Source organism: Saccopteryx leptura, chromosome 3 (genome assembly GCF_036850995.1).
Source record: "Saccopteryx leptura isolate mSacLep1 chromosome 3, mSacLep1_pri_phased_curated, whole genome shotgun sequence".
Lineage (NCBI taxonomy): Eukaryota > Metazoa > Chordata > Mammalia > Chiroptera > Emballonuridae > Saccopteryx > Saccopteryx leptura.
The window spans coordinates 370,899,473-370,915,709 of record NC_089505.1 but is presented as its reverse complement, the minus strand read 5'-3'; the positions used below and the strand labels follow the sequence as shown (position 1 = coordinate 370,915,709).

Genomic DNA, 16,237 nt, shown 5'->3' with positions numbered 1-16,237 from the left:
TCGTGCTGAGGGCTCATCAGGGGCCAAATGGAACCCCTCCTGGCCTTGGCAATTGGTGGGGGGGGGACAGACAGGGAGTGACAGTCCCAGGTAGGTGTGTGGGAGGCCGAGGGAGGGCCACACTTCTGGACAGGGCGGTCCAGAGTCCTCCCCAAGGAGGTGACTTTGAGTAAACACAGGCCAGGCTGGTTGATTTCTAGAGTAAGTGCCCAGGAAGAGGGGGTGTGTGGGGAAAAGGAGGGGTGTGCAGAGAGTCAGGGCAGGTGCCCCAAGACAGGGAGGAGCTGATAAGTGTGGCCCAGGAGAGCTCCTTAGGGGCACACTGGTGACAGAGCTTCATGGTAACAGCCTCCCAGGTCCTGGGCCCACATAGCGCTCTCTCCTCCCCAGGAGCTGAGCACTGTCACCATGCCATGGTACAGACTTGGTCACTGCCAGGGGGCGGGGTGGAGACCAGGCCCCTCTGACCAGATGCTCTGGGAGTAGAGGGCAGAGAAGGAGCGGGTACACAGTCCTGCCTTAAAACCCCCAGGCCCTCCCAGAAGACAGAGGGCATGGGGGTGACCCGTGGTTGGGGGCGGGGGGGCGGTGGACTGGGCTCCTGGTATGTCCCCGGATTCGAGCTCTCTTAGACCATGTTTGGGTCTGTGACGCCCCATGCTGACCCCTCTCAGGGTCGTGCCAGGTCTGTGCACCTGAACACACAGAACTGATCTCAGGCGCTGGCCTGTGTACACAGTGAGGAAACTGAGGCAGGAAGGTCCGCCCAGTGGGGGGAGTTTCAGCGTAGCATGCAGTGGGCTTACCCAGGTTGTCTGTCACCTGGTATGCGTCCCTCAAGTCCTTCATGCGGAAGCCAATGACGTCCACAAAGTCCTCCACCAGCCTGAACAGCTCCTTGGCGTTGGGGCCCATCTGGTGGGGGTGGGGGCCCGGCAGCCTCAGAGACGGTGGGGAGCAGCCCCGCCCAAACCCCCGCCCCCGAAGCTCAGCGAGGGGGTCCTCGGAGGCCCAGCACCCAAGCCAGAGACAAACCTTGTTTCTCCACCTCCTCCCACCTGCCCCTGCTTCTGGGTCCTGTTGCTCAGCCCCTCCCAGCACCACAGCTTCCAGAGCCGACTGGGGGAGCAGCGTCAGGACCTCTGAGTACCCATCGCCATTTACAGACAAGAACACCGAGCCCAGAAGGGCTGCTGTGCTCGGGCCCTGTGGCCAGGGGTCCAGGCTGGGGGGGGGACAGCAGGGTCTCTGGGGCCCTGTGGCCAGGGGTCCAGGCTGGGGGGAGGGGACAGCAGGATCTCTGGGGCCCTGTGGCCAGGGGTCCAGGCTGGGGTGGGGACAGCAGGATCTCTGGGGCCCTGTGGCCAGGGGTCCAGGCTGGGGGGAGGGGACAGCAGGATCTCTGGGGCCCTGTGGCCAGGGGTCCAGGCTGGGGGGGGGACAGCAGGATCTCTGGGGCCCTGTGGCCAGGGGTCCAGGCTGGGGGGGTGGGGACAGCAGGATCTCTGGGGCCCTGTGGCCAGGGGTCCAGGCTGGGGGGCGGACAGCAGGATCTCTGGGGCCCTGTGGCCAGGGGTCCCGGCTGGGGGGGAGGGGACAGCAGGATCTCTGGGGCCCTGTGGCCAGGGGTCCAGGCTGGGGGCGGGGACAGCAGGATCTCTGGGGCCCTGTGGCCAGGGGTCCAGGCTGGGGGGGACAGCAGGATCTCTGGGGCCCTGTGGCCAGGGGTCCAGGCTGGGGGGAGGACAGCAGGATCTCTGGGGCCCTGTGACCAGGGGTCCAGGCTGGCGGGGGGACAGCAGGATCTCTGGGGCCCTGTGGCCAGGGGTCCAGGCTGGGGTGGGGACAGCAGGATCTCTGGGGCCCTGTGGCCAGGGGTCCAGGCTGGGGGGGGGACAGCAGGATCTCTGGGGCCCTGTGGCCAGGGGTCCAGGCTGGGGGGAGGGGACAGCAGGATCTCTGGGATCTTGCAGTCTGCACTCTGGGAACTGCCCTGGGGACAGGTCAGTCTGAGAGGAAGGAAGGTTGACCGCTCTTTCCAGATGAAAAATAACCACCATGTGGTCACCCCAACAAGCACCAGGCGGCCAACACATTGCCCCTCACCCCTTCACGAGCCCCACAAGGTGAGGGGCTGTTCTCTGACGGGTGGGGATTCCGAGGTTCAGAACGTTAAGTGACTTCGTCAACGTCACGTGACGGATAGGGGCCGAGCTAAGATTCGAACCCGGGGCCCCACGCTGGGCTAGCCTTGGGCTTAGGGAGGCACCAGAGAGACCCGGCCCCTCCTGCTGCTCTGGCCAGTGTCCTCACCAGCTGGGCCTCCTCCCACTTGTCCCGGTTGTCCTCTGACAGCAGGTTGCTGATGATCTGGACAAAGTTCTGGAAGGAATAGGAAGAAGGGCCCGTGAGCAGAGAAGGAGGCACCAGGAGCAAGGCTGAGCCTGTGATCAGGGTCAAGGTTCAGAGTGTGACCAAGGTCAGGGCTGAGAGTGTGAGCAGGGGCAGGGCTGAGAGTGTGACCAAGGTCAGGGCTGAGAGTGTGACCAGGGTCAGGGCTGAGAGTGTGACCAGGGGCAGGGCTGAGAGTGTGACCAGGGGCAGGGCGGAGAGTGTGACCAGGGTCAGGGCGGAGAGTGTGACCAGGGTCAGGGCTGAGAGTGTGACCAAGGTCAGGGCTGAGAGTGTGACCAGGGTCAAGGTTCAGAGTGTGACCAGGGGCAGGGCGGAGAGTGTGACCAGGGTCAGGGCGGAGAGTGTGACCAGGGTCAGGGCTGATTGTGTGACCAAGGTCAGGGCTGAGAGTGTGACCAAGGTCAAGGTTCAGAGTGTGACCAGGGGCAGGGCTGAGAGTGTGACCAGGGTCAGGGCTGAGAGTGTGACCAAGGTCAGGGCTGAGAGTGTGACCAGGGTCAAGGTTCAGAGTGTGACCAGGGGCAGGGCTGAGAGTGTGGTCAGGGTCAGGACTGAGAGTGTGGTCAGGGTCAGGGCTGAGAGTGTGACCAGCGTCAGGGCTGAGAGTGTGGTCAGGGTCAGGGCTGAGAGTGTGACCAGGGTCAGGGCTGAGAGTGTGACCAGGGTCAGGGCTGAGAGTGTGACCAAGGTCAGGGCTGAGAGTGTGACCAGGGGCAGGGCTGAGAGTGTGACCAGGGGCAGGGCTGAGAGTGTGACCAGGGTCAGGGCTGAGAGTGTGACCAAGGTCAGGGCTGAGAGTGTGACCAGGGGCAGGGCTGAGAGTGTGACCAGGGGCAGGACTGAGAGTGTGACCAGGGTCAGGGCTGAGAGTGTGACCAGGGTCAGGGCTGAGAGTGTGACCAGGGGCAGGGCTGAGAGTGTGACCAGGGGCAGGGCTGAGAGTGTGACCAAGGTCAGGACTGAGAGTGTGAGCAGGGTCACGGTTCAGCCCGTGAGTGGCATCAGGGCCCAGCCCAGGTGACCAGGGTTAGTGCTCAGCTGTGACCAGGGCGGGTGCTCAGTGTGTCAGCAGGAATGTAGCTTAATCTGAGGTCGGACATGGGGCCCAGCCTGTGGCCAAGCGTGGGCTCAGTGTATGGGTGGGAGGTCCAGGGCCCCCTCCACTCTTCTAGACGCCCCTCCCGTGGCAGTCCTGGGAGCCCACCTGCACATCCCCGGGCGTCGGGCTGTAGTATGCCCTCCGGAATATCTCGGTCATGTTCCTCAGGACGTCAATGGTGGAGAGCAGGTCCCCACTGTAGCTGGTGCCGTCCTGAGAGATCTCCACCAGCGTCTGGATGACCTCGGATACCCCCTCCCCAGGCAGCCCTCGCTGCGCCTTTGCCAAGTGCTCCCGGGTCTGGAGAGACGGAGAGAGAGAACTGGGTTCCATGATCCCGCAGGACATGTCAAGGCCGGTACCAAGGACCTCCCATGCTTAGAAGACCTTCTGTAGCCCCTGGCCAGTGGCCACCGCTGACTTGTGTCCATAGGCTGTGCCCCTGGGGACACAGAGTTATGTCTGAGGACGCAGGCCGAGGACCGCCCTGGACCGACAGGTAAAGCAGGAGACCCCAGCGGGCCCTCACCATCATCTGGATGTTCCGGTAGTCGATGGAGACACAGCGGATGTAGGTGGGGGGCTCCCAGTAGGCAATGCCTTCCTCGTCCAGCTCACAGCGTCGCAGAATGAGGCCTGGGGAGGCGGGGGGGTCAGCTCTGCCTCCCACGTCTCAGCTGGACGCCCACCTCCGGCGCAGGAATCCCGCCCACAGCTCCCAGGCCCGGGCCCCTCTGGATGGGACCCTCTGCCCCAGAAGCAGAGCCTCTCCAAGGACAGAGCCTGCATGGGGACCAGGCCACCTCACTTTCTTTACTCACAGATTTCCTGAGCGGCTGCTGCAGGAACCCGGCAGGAGCCAAACCTTTAGGGGCCCCACCTGCATGGGGCAGAGCCCTCAGCCGAGTTGGGGACTTCAAGTTCATCCTGGGGCCTCTCCTGTAGTCCCTCCCAATCCAGAAGCCAGAGAGGGCCCACAGCCTGGGCCCACCGCCCAGCTCCACACGTGGGGTAGGCTCGGGGAAGCCCCTGGGGTAGCAAGAGTCTTAAAGAGGCAGTGCCCCTGTAATCCAGAGCCTATGGCCAGGAAAGGCCAGGGCAGCAGGCACCGCTGACCACACACAGTGGCGATGACCCTAGGGAACTGCCACACCCTGTCACCCAGCAGGAGCCACAGGGCGGAAAGGAACACGCGTCCTGCTCCGAGAGCCCTCGGGAGGCCTACAGGGCCACCTCACTGCCACACACACGGCTCTGAGGACAAGGCAGGAGCCTGTCACCCCAGCAGCCTGCGGCCCTCACCCGTGGCGTTCCGGGGACACCGAACTGCGGCCACCTCTCCCGCCGGGGTCTCCTTCCAGATCACAGTGCCGAAGTTGTCCTCGTCACAGATCTCATGGGGTTCTGTGCGGGGCCAGAGACAGGGAGTGGGGGGCGGGTTTGGGAAGGGGTGCTGAGTGCTGGTGGCACGGTCAGAGGAACAGACCCTTCGACGAAACCATCGTCACCAGGGGGTGTCCGTTCCTAGCCAGCTCCGCCGCAAGCCCACCCAGTCCCTCAGGACGCCCCCCGGCAGGCTGGCTGTGAGGGCGGCAAGGGGACACTCACCAGGACAGCGCTGGGCACTGCATTGCCGGTACTCGTCCTGTGGGCCCTGGCAGGCTGCTCCCCCGAAGAAGGGCCCTGAGCAGACACGCTCCCGCCGCTGTGTGCCACCCCCGCACGTGACACTGCAGCCGCCCCACGGTGCCCAGGTCAGCCACTTCCCATCCACTGCGGGGCACGCCAGGTGTGCAGGTCCAGGGGTCACGGCGGTCAGAGACACAGGGCCGTGGGGGCAGGAGAACAGGAAGGGCCAGACAACACAGGAACAGGGACACAGGAAGGACCAGACACACAAAGCCGTGGGGACCCAGGAGAGTAGGAGCAGGAAGCCACGAGGAGAAAAGAAATTGCGACCAGGGGAGGAGAAACCAGAGCTCAACTTGACACAAGAAAAACAAGTTCCTTGCGTTCACTGGTCCTCCTCGACCGCCCTCACCTCCCACTGTCCTGCTACCTCCCCATGGCCACATGCCAGGACCCACAGGTCAGCCCCACAGGCCTCGTCCCCCCTCCACGGCTCCCACCCGCCCTGCCCCCACCCACAGACCACACCCGCCCTGCCCCCACCCACAGACGTCCCCCCTCCACGGCTCCCACCCGCCCTGCCCCCACCCACAGACCACACCTGCCCTGCCCCCACCCACAGACCACACCCACCCTGCCCCCACCCACAGACCACACCCGCCCTGCCCCCACCCACAGACGTCCCCCCTCCACGGCTCCCACCCGCCCTGCCCCCACCCACAGACCACACCCACCCTGCCCCCACCCACAGACCACACCCGCCCTGCCCCCACCCACAGACGTCCCCCCTCCACGGCTCCCACCCGCCCTGCCCCCACCCACAGACCACACCCGCCCTGCCCCCACCCACAGGCCCAGGCGCGGCCCTGACCTGGGCACTGCTGCAGGAAGCAGTCTCTGGTCTCCACCCAGTGGCCCTGGCACTCGGCGCCCCCGTACGAAGGCCCGTTGCACTCCCGTGTGCGCTGCTGCCGGCCCTGGGAGCAGCTGGCGGAGCACGTGCTCCAGCTCGACCACTCGTTCCAGTTTCCATCCACTGCCCGGCCCAGGGGAGGAAGAGGACGGGAGCCGTGTGAACACCCAGGGCCTCACACCCAGCCTGGGACATGGGCGTGGACACCCCTGGGGGCCCACGACCCCAACACTGAGTCTGGGTCACAAGTGTCAACACCCAGGACCCACACCCCACCATGCAGCCTGGGACATGGGCGTGGACACCCCTGGGGGGCCACGACCCCAACACTGAGTCTGGGTCACAAGTGTCAACACCCAGGACCCACACCCCACCATGCAGCCTGGGACACGGGCATGGACACCCTGGAGGGCCACTACCCCAAGGGTAAGAATGCCCGAGGACAGTGGTCGGCAAACTGTGGCTCGCAAGCCACAGGCGGCTCTTTGGCCCCTTGAGTGTGGCTCAAAGGCCAGCTTAGAAGTACCCTAATTAAGTTAATAACAATGTACGTACCTATATAGTTTAAGTTTAAACAATTTGGCTCTCAAAAGAAATTTCAGTCGTTGTACTGTTGATATTTGGCTATTGACTAATGAGTTTGCCGACCACTGCCCCAGCGTACATGGTGAGCATGCCCCAGGGTCTCCAATCTCCAGTCTGATCACAGCCTGAGGGGTCCAGCCTCTGAGCACTGTAGCAGGTGCATCTGGGTGGGCAAAGCTGGGGTCCTGGGGCTGGCCAGTGACCCACTGGGCCCTCCCCTCCCTCCCTGAGTCCCTCCCTCTCACCTACCAGGGCACAAGGCAATGTTGCAGAACTTTGTTTGCTTCTCGGGGCCCTCACAGGGGTTGCCTCCAAACTGGGGAGGCCTGCAGGTGCGTGTGCGGTCCCGGAAGCCACGGCCACAGGTGCTGGAGCACAGGCTCCAGGGTGACCACTCGTCCCAGGCGCCATGCACTGCAGAGAGGGCGGGGCCGGACGGTGCTGCTGAGCTCTGTGACCACTGGGCACTGCTGGTCCTACCCCTGGTCCCCAGTTGTCAATCCCTGAACCGTGATTACCACCTCTCTTCCCCTGCCCCAATCCCTGTGTTCGAAGCCTGGACCCTGATGCCCGGTCCCCATGCTCCACCTCACCGCCACTGCCCCTCCCCACCGCCTCGGATGCCCCGCCCCACCCAAGTGCCCCGCCCCTACTGCCCTGAGCCTCGGATGCTCCTCCCTTGCTCCCTCGCCCAGATGCTGGAGCTGGACGCTACTCCTGCACGCTCCCTTCCGCCGCCGCGCCCGCCCACCTGGACACACCGCCGAGTTGTTGCACAGCCGCTGCTCCCGCAGGGGCCCGCTGCACTGCGTGCTATAGGACGACGACACGCAGAAGCGCGTGCGGGTCTGCCAGCCCTCGCCGCACGTGCTGGAGCACACGCTCCACGGGGACCACTCCTCGGCCGCGGGGTCACCTGCGGGCCCAGATCCGCAGCATCACAGGCCTGCCGCTGCCTCTGTGCCAGGACTGCGGGCAGACCCTCACGAGGACCGCCCAGGAGGACGTTGTGCCGAGCAGCAGGTGGTGGCCGTGAGGCCTTTGGGCCCAGGAAGTTTGAAGCGGGCCGATCTCAGGACGTGCGGTTCCTTTGCAGGTCTGTGGGCTGGGTTTGTGCTGTCTGGGTCCCTGGGGCCTGGCCCCGACGGGCCCCCTCACACTGCACTAGCGCCCCGAAAGCCAGCTGGCCTGGTGAGGACAGGCTGGCACATAAGAGCAAAGCCTAGTTATGGTGAAAAATTAAAGTGATTTCTTACAATTAGCAGCAGTTAATAATTTAAAATATTTGTACAGAGGCCTCGTCCCATGGAACCAACCTCCTCCGCCTGACAGCGTTTTCATCCTCGCGTCTGCCCCGCCCACTCCTGCAGCTCACCTGCGTGCGCCGACGGGAACCCGAACTGCTGCAGCTCCTCCCCCAGCTCCTCGCGCCGCCGGGCGTCCGTGGACCGCAGCGACTGGCTGCGGGAGTTGGTGCGCCCGGCCACTGCGGGACAGGCTCAGGTCAGTGTCCAGGCCGTGGCACTCAGGAGCCTTGCTCCTCACCCTGGGTCGCTCAGGCCCCAGCCAGAGTGGGGTCGGGCTTGGCGGTACCAGAGCTGCTCCCCCCCCCCCCCCCGAGAGTTGGGAAACCTGGAGCAGGGCACCGAGGACTGGCGCCAACCCCTCTCTGGTCCGTCCGCTCTTTGCTCCTCTCTGCCTTCCTCCGGGGCCTTAAGGGCAGCGGGTTTGAGTGGTTTCTGCCCTCTCCTGTTCAGCATCCCGCCAGCACCCCTGCTTCTAGTGGCCTGGAACCCCCCCCAACACGCACACCCTAGGGCCCTCCCCAGTCTTCTGAGATGAGCTCCTCTTCCCAGAAAAGTTCATCAAGGAAAAACCAACCCAGAGAGAATGACAGTCTCATTATAACTTGATTTAACTTTATGGGACCAGCTAAAATATGCATGAGTTCATTAGAGTCTTATTACAGACATATGTTCTGGAGGCGGGATGGGGCTGGGGCAGGCAGTCCTGACCAGGACTGGGGGGGGGGACAGAGGGAGGCAGTACCCCCAAATTTCCAATTCACAAATGAGAAGAAAGCCCCACCCAATCCCATCTACCTCTCCCTACTCCTGAGCCTTTCCTCTACTGGTCCCGGGCTACACAGGATCAGGCATGAGCCAGGCCCCGCCCCCACACCAGGCCCCGCCCAGGCCAGGCTCCGCCCCTCAGGCCAGGCCCCGCCCCTCAGGCCAGGCCCCGCCCCTCACTGCCTGGCAGTCTCAGGGCCCCTCCTCCTCTCCACCTCCATCTGGCCTGGCCCTGCTGTGGCCTCTTCCTCACCTGACTTGGCTAGTCTGGGATTCCTGCCTCCATCAAGCCCAACCTCAGGCAACCTTCCTTCACCCCGCCCCACCGGGGCCCCTTCCTCACTTCGGCCGCGCCCCAAACCCCTCGCTCCCCCGGCCAGCCCTGGCCCGCCCCTCCGGACACTGCTCCCCCGGCCAGCCCTGGCCCGCCCCCCAGACCCCTCGCTCCCCCGGCCAGCCCTGGCCCGCCCCTCCGGACACTGCTCCCCCGGCCAGCCCTGGCCCGCCCCTCTGGACACTGCTCCCCCGGCCAGCCCTGGCCCGCCCCTCTGGACACACCCCTCCGGACACTCACCGCCGCAGGCTTTGCGGTTGCATAGGCGGCCCTCTTCCAGCACCCCCTCGCAGCCGCCGCCGCCCTGGAGGCCCGGGGAAGGCAGGCAGGTGCGCGTCCGTGTTTGCAGGCCGCCCCCGCAGTCCCGCGTGCACTCCCCCCACAGCGACCACAGCTTCCAGCCGCCTGGGGGTGGGGTGAGGGGGAACCAGAGGGCAGGGTCACGTCTCTTAGAGAGTGATTTCTGGGGGTCTCCCAGGCAAGGGATGGGGGCACAGTGGGCAGCGCAGAGAGATCCGCACGTGTGAGGCCCCCGCGTGGGAACCAGCACAGCACGGTGGAGGCTCAGCCAGGAGGTGGAATGCCGGCCTGGTCAGGGTTTGTCCCCCACTGTGAGGCAGAGGTGTTGGGGAAGGGTGGACCTAAGGAGGACCTTGGGGACATGGTCCACGTGCCATTCCCCGGGCACCCCTCTGGGGTCACGGTGCTCTCGGCTGTCTGTAGGCACCTGTGCCAGCGTCCCTACTGGGCCTGCCCCTGTCCCCAGTGTGTGGGGGGCAGGCAAAGCTGGAGCCCCAGCAGGGTCTGGAGAACGAATGAGTGAACAGATGACACCCTGGCCCACCCGTCAGCTGCATTCTAAGGCTCTGGTGATGGGGTGAGCACAGAGGGGCCCTTTGATAGGCCCCCATCCCGGCACAGACCCTCCCACCCTGCTGGAGCCCCTCTCATGGTCCTCAGTCCAGTCTCCTCTGAGCCTCAGTTTCCTCATTGTCCCCCACTTGCAGCCATGACCTGTGTGACCTTTCCTCTACCCCCACACAGGAACACCAGAGGTGACCAAGGTCCCACAGCTGGTGGCCCAGTGCGGCCTGACACCCAGAGCCCAGCCAGGCTGAGCCTCCCCCCAGACACCGGCCTCCTGCTGCTGAGGAAGCTTGGGAACCAAGGGTCCACTACAGCTGGGTGTCCAGACCTCTCCAGCCACCCCTGCTCTGACCTCAGGCGCCCACTTTCAGCTCTTCATGGGTCTTCCTCCATCCTGGCCCTGACCCTGTCCCCTTGGTGGCCCTAGTTCCAGGGCACGGAGCAGGACAGCTTGAAGTACTAGGGAGCTACTGAGGGAAGAAGAGCAGGGAGGTCCCTCCCGTCTTGGACCAGAGCCTCAAGGCTACACCGACAGGCTGAGGAAGAGGCTGCTTGTTCAGGCCTTCTGTTCAAAGCCATGCTTAGAGCCACCCAGGTGGCTCCCACCGCAAGGAACTCTGGCCGCTGCCATCCTGTTTGTCCTCGAGGACACCAGGGCCCAGCGCTGCCAGCAAAGCAGGCCAGGGTGTCCTCAGTCAGGGCGAGCAGCCTCGCCTGTGCCCGGCCAAGCGCAGGCCGGCGGACACCTGCACAGCCCCTGACACTGCACCCACTTGCGAGGTGGCCAGGAGAACAGCAGGTGGCACTGCCCAAGTCCAGCACAGGGACCTGCCCGGGCGCGGGGCCACGGCCGCACGAGGTCTGTTCACCCGAGGCTGGCCGAGGGCAGGTCACACAGGGCCCATCAGCAGGGTCCCCACAGAGCTTTGGCTGGTCTGTGGCCTGGGGGAGTGGACCCTGCCTCACAGGGTGACACTGGGGACTCTGGGAGATCCCAGAGGTTGGGCCCAAGCAAAAGGACCAAGAGGCTGTTCATGTGGTCCCACCGCCCCCGGGCCACCCTGTCCTGTTCGTGTGGTGGTCCCACCGCCCCCGGGCCACCCTGTCCTGTTCGTGTGGTGCCACCGCCCGTGGGCCACCCTGTCCTATTCATGTGGTGGTCCCACCGCCCCCGGGCCACCCTGTCCTGTTCGTGCGGTGGTGCCACCGCCCGTGGGCCACCCTGTCCTGTTCGTGTGGTGGTCCCACTGCCCCCGGGCCACCCTGTCCTGTTCGTGTGGTGGTCCCACCGCCCGCGGGCCACCCTGTCCTGTTCGTGTGGTGGTCCCACCGCCCCCGGGCCACCCTGTCCTGTTCGTGCGGTGGTCCCACCGCCCGCGGGCCACCCTGTCCTGTTCGTGTGGTGGTCCCACTGCCCCCGGGCCACCCTGTCCTGTTTGTGCGGTGGTGCCACCGCCCCCGGGCCACCCTGTCCTGTTCGTGTGGTGGTCCCACCGCCCCCGGGCCACCCTGTCCTGTTTGTGCGGTGGTCCCACCGCCCGCGGGCCACCCTGTCCTGTTCGTGTGGTGGTCCCACCGCCCCCGGGCCACCCTGTCCTGTTCGTGCGGTGGTGCCACCGCCCGTGGGCCACCCTGTCCTGTTCGTGTGGTGGTCCCACCGCCCCCGGGCCACCCTGTCCTGTTCGTGCGGTGGTCCCACCGCCCGCGGGCCACCCTGTCCTGTTCGTGCGGTGGTCCCACCGCCCCCGGGCCACCCTGTCCTGTTCGTGCGGTGGTCCCACCGCCCCCGGGCCACCCTGTCCTGTTCGTGCGGTGGTCCCACCGCCCGCGGGCCACCCTGTCCTGTTCGTGCGGTGGTCCCACCGCCCCCGGGCCACCCTGTCCTGTTCGTGCGGTGGTCCCACCGCCCGCGGGCCACCCTGTCCTGTTCGTGCGGTGGTCCCACCGCCCCCGGGCCACCCTGTCCTGTTCGTGCGGTGGTCCCACCGCCCGCGGGCCACCCTGTCCTGTTCGTGCGGTGGTCCCACCGCCCCCGGGCCACCCTGTCCTGTTCGTGCGGTGGTCCCACCGCCCGCGGGCCTCCCTGTCCTGTTCGTGTGGTGCCACCGCCCGCGGGCCACCCTGTCCTGTCCGTGTGGTGCCACCGCCCGTGGGCCACCCTGTCCTATTCATGTGGTGGTCCCACCGCCCCCGGGCCACCCTGTCCTGTTCGTGTGGTGCCACCGCCCGCGGGCCACCCTGTCCTGTTCGTGTGGTGGTGCCACCGCCCACGGGCCACCCTGTCCTGTTCGTGTGGTGGTCCCACCGCCCCCGGGCCACCCTGTCCTGTTCGTGCGGTGGTGCCACCGCCCCCGGGCCACCCTGTCCTGTTCGTGTGGTGCCACCACCCACGGGCCACCCTGTCCTGTTCATGTGGTGGTCCCACCACCCACGGGCCACCCTGTCCTGTTCATGTGGTGCCACCACCCACGGGCCACCCTGTCCTGGCCTCACAGCCCTCGTCTGAGGATAACGGGGCGTGGCAACTCAACACTGACATGTGAGGACAATGGCAGAAAAAGGGCTGGGAAAGGGTGGGTGTTGATGTTGTCACTGACTGGACTTGACCCCAGAGAACCCACTTTGGTTTGCCATAAATTCAGTGTCCACGTGACTGGTCAGACACAGATCTGTCCTGCGGGAGGGCCGCTGGCAGGTGCTGGAGTCCCTTCTCTCGACTACTGCGCCTGTTCTGGGAGCCGACCAGCAGGGGGCGCCAGGGCCAAAGGAAAGGCGGCAGGACGGGAAGGAAGCTCCCTGATGTGGGCAGCGGGGCCTCACTTTCTGTGCTGGGTCGCAGCGGGGAGGGGCGCCTTCTTCTCTCCCTCCCCACACAGAGCCCACCCTCCCGCCACGGTCCCCACCTCCTGCGGGCCCAGAAAGGCAGAGCCTCTGCCAAGGGCACACAGTAGCCATGCCTCCTGTCCTCTGTGCCCAGGCAGGTGGGACACAGCCGGGGGATGGGGCAGGTGGGCAGTCCGACACACCCAGACGATGGCCAGGCCGAGGGGCTCGCATCTCAGTGGCTGCCTCTTGGTCGGTGGGCGTCGACTCCGCACTGTCCCTTGCTCACACAAAGTCACAGGTGGCTCCCAGGTACACAGCGAGGCCCAGGGAAGGGCTTCCAGGACCACAGAGTGGGGTCTGGGCTGTGCTTTCCACGGACCCTTGCTCTGGGGACAGCAGGGCCCCGTTCTGAGCCTCTTCCTGGGTCTGGGTGTGATGTGCTCACCTGTCAGTCATTGAATCACTGCAGGGAAGCCTGTCTGCTCCCACTGCTCAGACGAGAAGGCTGCGGCAATCCAGGCGAAGGAGCCTGTGCTCGCCAGCTAGCAAGAGGCCGAGCGGGCTGCACGAGGTGCTCAGCCCAGCCCCTACCAAAGAAGGCTGCTCCTTCCGTGGCCAGCTCTCCCGGAGGGCTCCTCGGCAGGGCGCTCTGCCTCCCGTGGGCCCTGCCCTGTGCAAGCGGCTCAGCACACAGGAACCTCAAGTCCCATCTACCCCAAGAGGCAGCATTTTCACCCCTTTTACAGCAGAGGAAACTGTAGCTCAAAGAGGGTGCCTCCAGATACCAGGAGGGCCTGCCCCGGCGCTGGCACTGAGGGTGCCTCAGAGCCACCAATCTGGAGCACACTACGTAAATGCCACTGTCTTACACCGCAGTTACCGTAGGAGCACCCCAGGGAGGCAAGCAGACCAGCGCCCCAGCATGGCCTCTGCGTGTCCACATGCACCGGCCAGGGAAGTCTTATGGCCGAGGCTGCCCAGATAAGGGGTCTCTTCTGCTCCCACTCCACATCATGCCCTCTCGTGAGCGACTCTACCCAAAACCACGGCCAACTGTCAGATGCGAGTTACCCACCGGGCTAGTAGAGACTAGAACCCATAGTCAGATCCCAGTCTCCCCCTGTGCCCCCAGACTAAGGCACCAGTCCAGCGCTCCAGACCTCCACAGGGGCCCCTGCCGAGGCCACCCGACCCTGTGACAGAGACAAAGGAACAGAGGGGGCTGGAGTCCAGGGAGATGGCCAGCCGGCGTGGGATCAGGCTGTGCACCTCCTGCTGGTCGCCCCTCGCTGCCCCAGCCCAGCCCCCCATGGAAGCCTGAGTGACGTGGAAACCAGCAGTGGGTGGGAGAGAGAGAGAGGGTGTCCAAGCCAGGCTAATCAGAGGATGCCACTCGGTTCCCATGGCAACTGCTGCAGAGCTCCGTCTTTCAGGATAGACTCAGGTTAGGCCTCAGCTGCCAAAACACCCACTATTTCAGGGCTGGTTACCTTGGTGACCCAGGTGGCAAGGATGTGGTAGGGGAAGGGAGCAAAGGGGGGGTGGGTGGCCACAGGCTCAGCCCCCCCCCCAGGTCATCCTCTGAGGCTGGTCACACGCTGGGCCCAGACCCTGACCACATACTTAGCCTTGCTCCTCATCACAGACTTCCTCCTGATCCTGGGCACAGGATTCGTGGTCCACCCTCACACACCGAGCCCTGGTCCCGGTCACAGACTGGTCCCGGTCACAGACTGGTCCCTGACCTTGACCCCACTCCTGCCGCTAACGCACACTCCGGAAACGGAGCCGCTATTTTTGTTAGCGTTTTTATTTTTAATGTGTGTCCCCACACGTAGCTGACACTTGATAAATGTGTGTCCAGGACGGGGGTGCGTCCGCAATGCTGGGGGCACAGCGGCACTCCAGTGCCCTTCGCTGGGTGGCCAAGGTGCTCCTGGGCTGGGTGAGCTTCCAGCGGCAGCAGAGGAGTGGGCAAGGCCGGGGATGGGTGGCCCCTCCAGGCCCAGAGAGAGGCGCCCATTCTTCCCCAGCTCAATGCCCCCTCTGTCTGGAAGCCTCATTTCCATCTCATTACAGGATGAATAGAACCAATTAATGGCCTCTAGGCAGCCTGGCCACCCAGGAGAGAGGGGGCATGGAGAGGGGGCTCCCGGGCCTCTTCCCACCCTGGCGCTCCAGCCTGGAGGCTGTGACCTCCCGTCTCTGCGCCCCAAGTTGGCTGGAATGGGGTGGCTGAGGGAGGCCCTCCGGCCGGGGGCTAGGCCTTCCTGGTGAGCGGGGGTGTCCGCTTTTGGAGCAGGGGCATGTGCACTTCCCGTCTCCGCCAGCAGAGGTCTCCCCAGTCCAGCAGGTCATGCAGCACCTGCCCACTCACCCCTATGCCGCCGGGCTGGGTTCCCCAGACGCCCACCGCCTCATCCAGCTCCTGTGAGGACCCCGCCTCATCCCCAACTAAGCCACGGCCTTTCCCACGGACAGGACGGCTCCCCGAAGCCCCTCCTCAACCCGACGCCGGCCCACAGCCCTCTCCCCCTGCAGACCGGGCCGGTGTGTTCTCCGCGGGGCCTGCAGCGCCCCCTCTCGGGGCCCGAACGGCCAGCAGCCCGCCCAGCTCCGAGCGGGAGCCGCGGGACCTCAGGATGGGGCCGGGAGAGCCACTGCCAGTGCCACCGCCAGGTAAGGACACGAGGGCTCCTCCCCGTGCCTGTGATAGAGGTGCCGTCCCGTCAGCGCCACGCAGACCTCGTGAGCAGGCCTGTCCTGTCCTCGTCTCACGGAACAGAAGCGGGCCTGCTGGGCAGACCGCCTCGGCCCTGTCCTCAGGGGCACCTGCTTTCCTGGGGCTTCTTTCCCTCTGCAGATGGTCGCTCCCCATCCTCAGAACGGTGACCTATTATTATAAGCCTGCCGGCTCAGGCTCCACCCAGGCTCTGTCCCTGGGGCCCGTGGACCTGGGCACGTCCCTTCCCTCCCTGGGCCTCAGCTGTCAGGCCGACACCCCCTCTCCCGTCTGTCTGGGACACGGACCCCGGACAGGGTCGCAGGCAGCCGGGGGACACAGCGCCTCTGACTTCCGGGGGGAACTTCCCGTGGGGACGACCTGTGTGTGCACCTCGTGGCCAGGGGCCCACCCCCCGCCACCTAGCACGGGCTTCGTCTCCAGCGGAGGCTGAACCTTCTTTTCCAAAGTTTTCTAAATGGGTTCTTGTGAGAGAGCCGCGTGCTTGGCAGCGGTGGTCAGTCCCGAGGCCCTGGCGGGGGCCCTCCAGTGTTCCCACACCCCTCACCTTCTCCTTGCACCCCCCCTTGCGAGCTCAGCCCTTCCACCTGGAAACCCGCCCGCCCCCAACCTAGGCCTAGCCTCTCTCCGCACCCCGCAAGCCCCCGAGAGGAGAGGGCTGCAGACGCTTGCCCGAAGCATTGTCTGTGTCATGGCAGGGCCACCCTGCCCATGGGGACAGGCCTAGAGGTAGGGGCGGGCCTCAACCCCTCCC

The 16,237-nt window shown here is 65.5% G+C and overlaps 1 protein-coding gene across 2 annotated transcripts in view; it reads right to left on the bottom strand.

Annotated features, from left to right (window-relative positions):
- ADGRB1 (adhesion G protein-coupled receptor B1) overlaps window positions 1–16,237 on the bottom strand; it is a 92,216-nt gene that overhangs the window by 54,443 nt on the left and 21,536 nt on the right. For both annotated transcript variants that reach the window (XM_066379614.1, XM_066379615.1), the window contains exons 3-13: window positions 9,288–9,452; window positions 8,017–8,127; window positions 7,393–7,557; window positions 6,891–7,055; window positions 6,015–6,179; window positions 5,123–5,287; window positions 4,817–4,918; window positions 4,044–4,150; window positions 3,620–3,814; window positions 2,314–2,382; window positions 807–915 (exon numbers count right to left, since the gene is read on the bottom strand). In XM_066379614.1, the coding sequence (XP_066235711.1) occupies window positions 807–915; window positions 2,314–2,382; window positions 3,620–3,814; window positions 4,044–4,150; window positions 4,817–4,918; window positions 5,123–5,287; window positions 6,015–6,179; window positions 6,891–7,055; window positions 7,393–7,557; window positions 8,017–8,127; window positions 9,288–9,452 (1,518 nt within the window). The remainder of the gene's footprint in view (window positions 1–806; window positions 916–2,313; window positions 2,383–3,619; window positions 3,815–4,043; window positions 4,151–4,816; window positions 4,919–5,122; window positions 5,288–6,014; window positions 6,180–6,890; window positions 7,056–7,392; window positions 7,558–8,016; window positions 8,128–9,287; window positions 9,453–16,237) is intronic.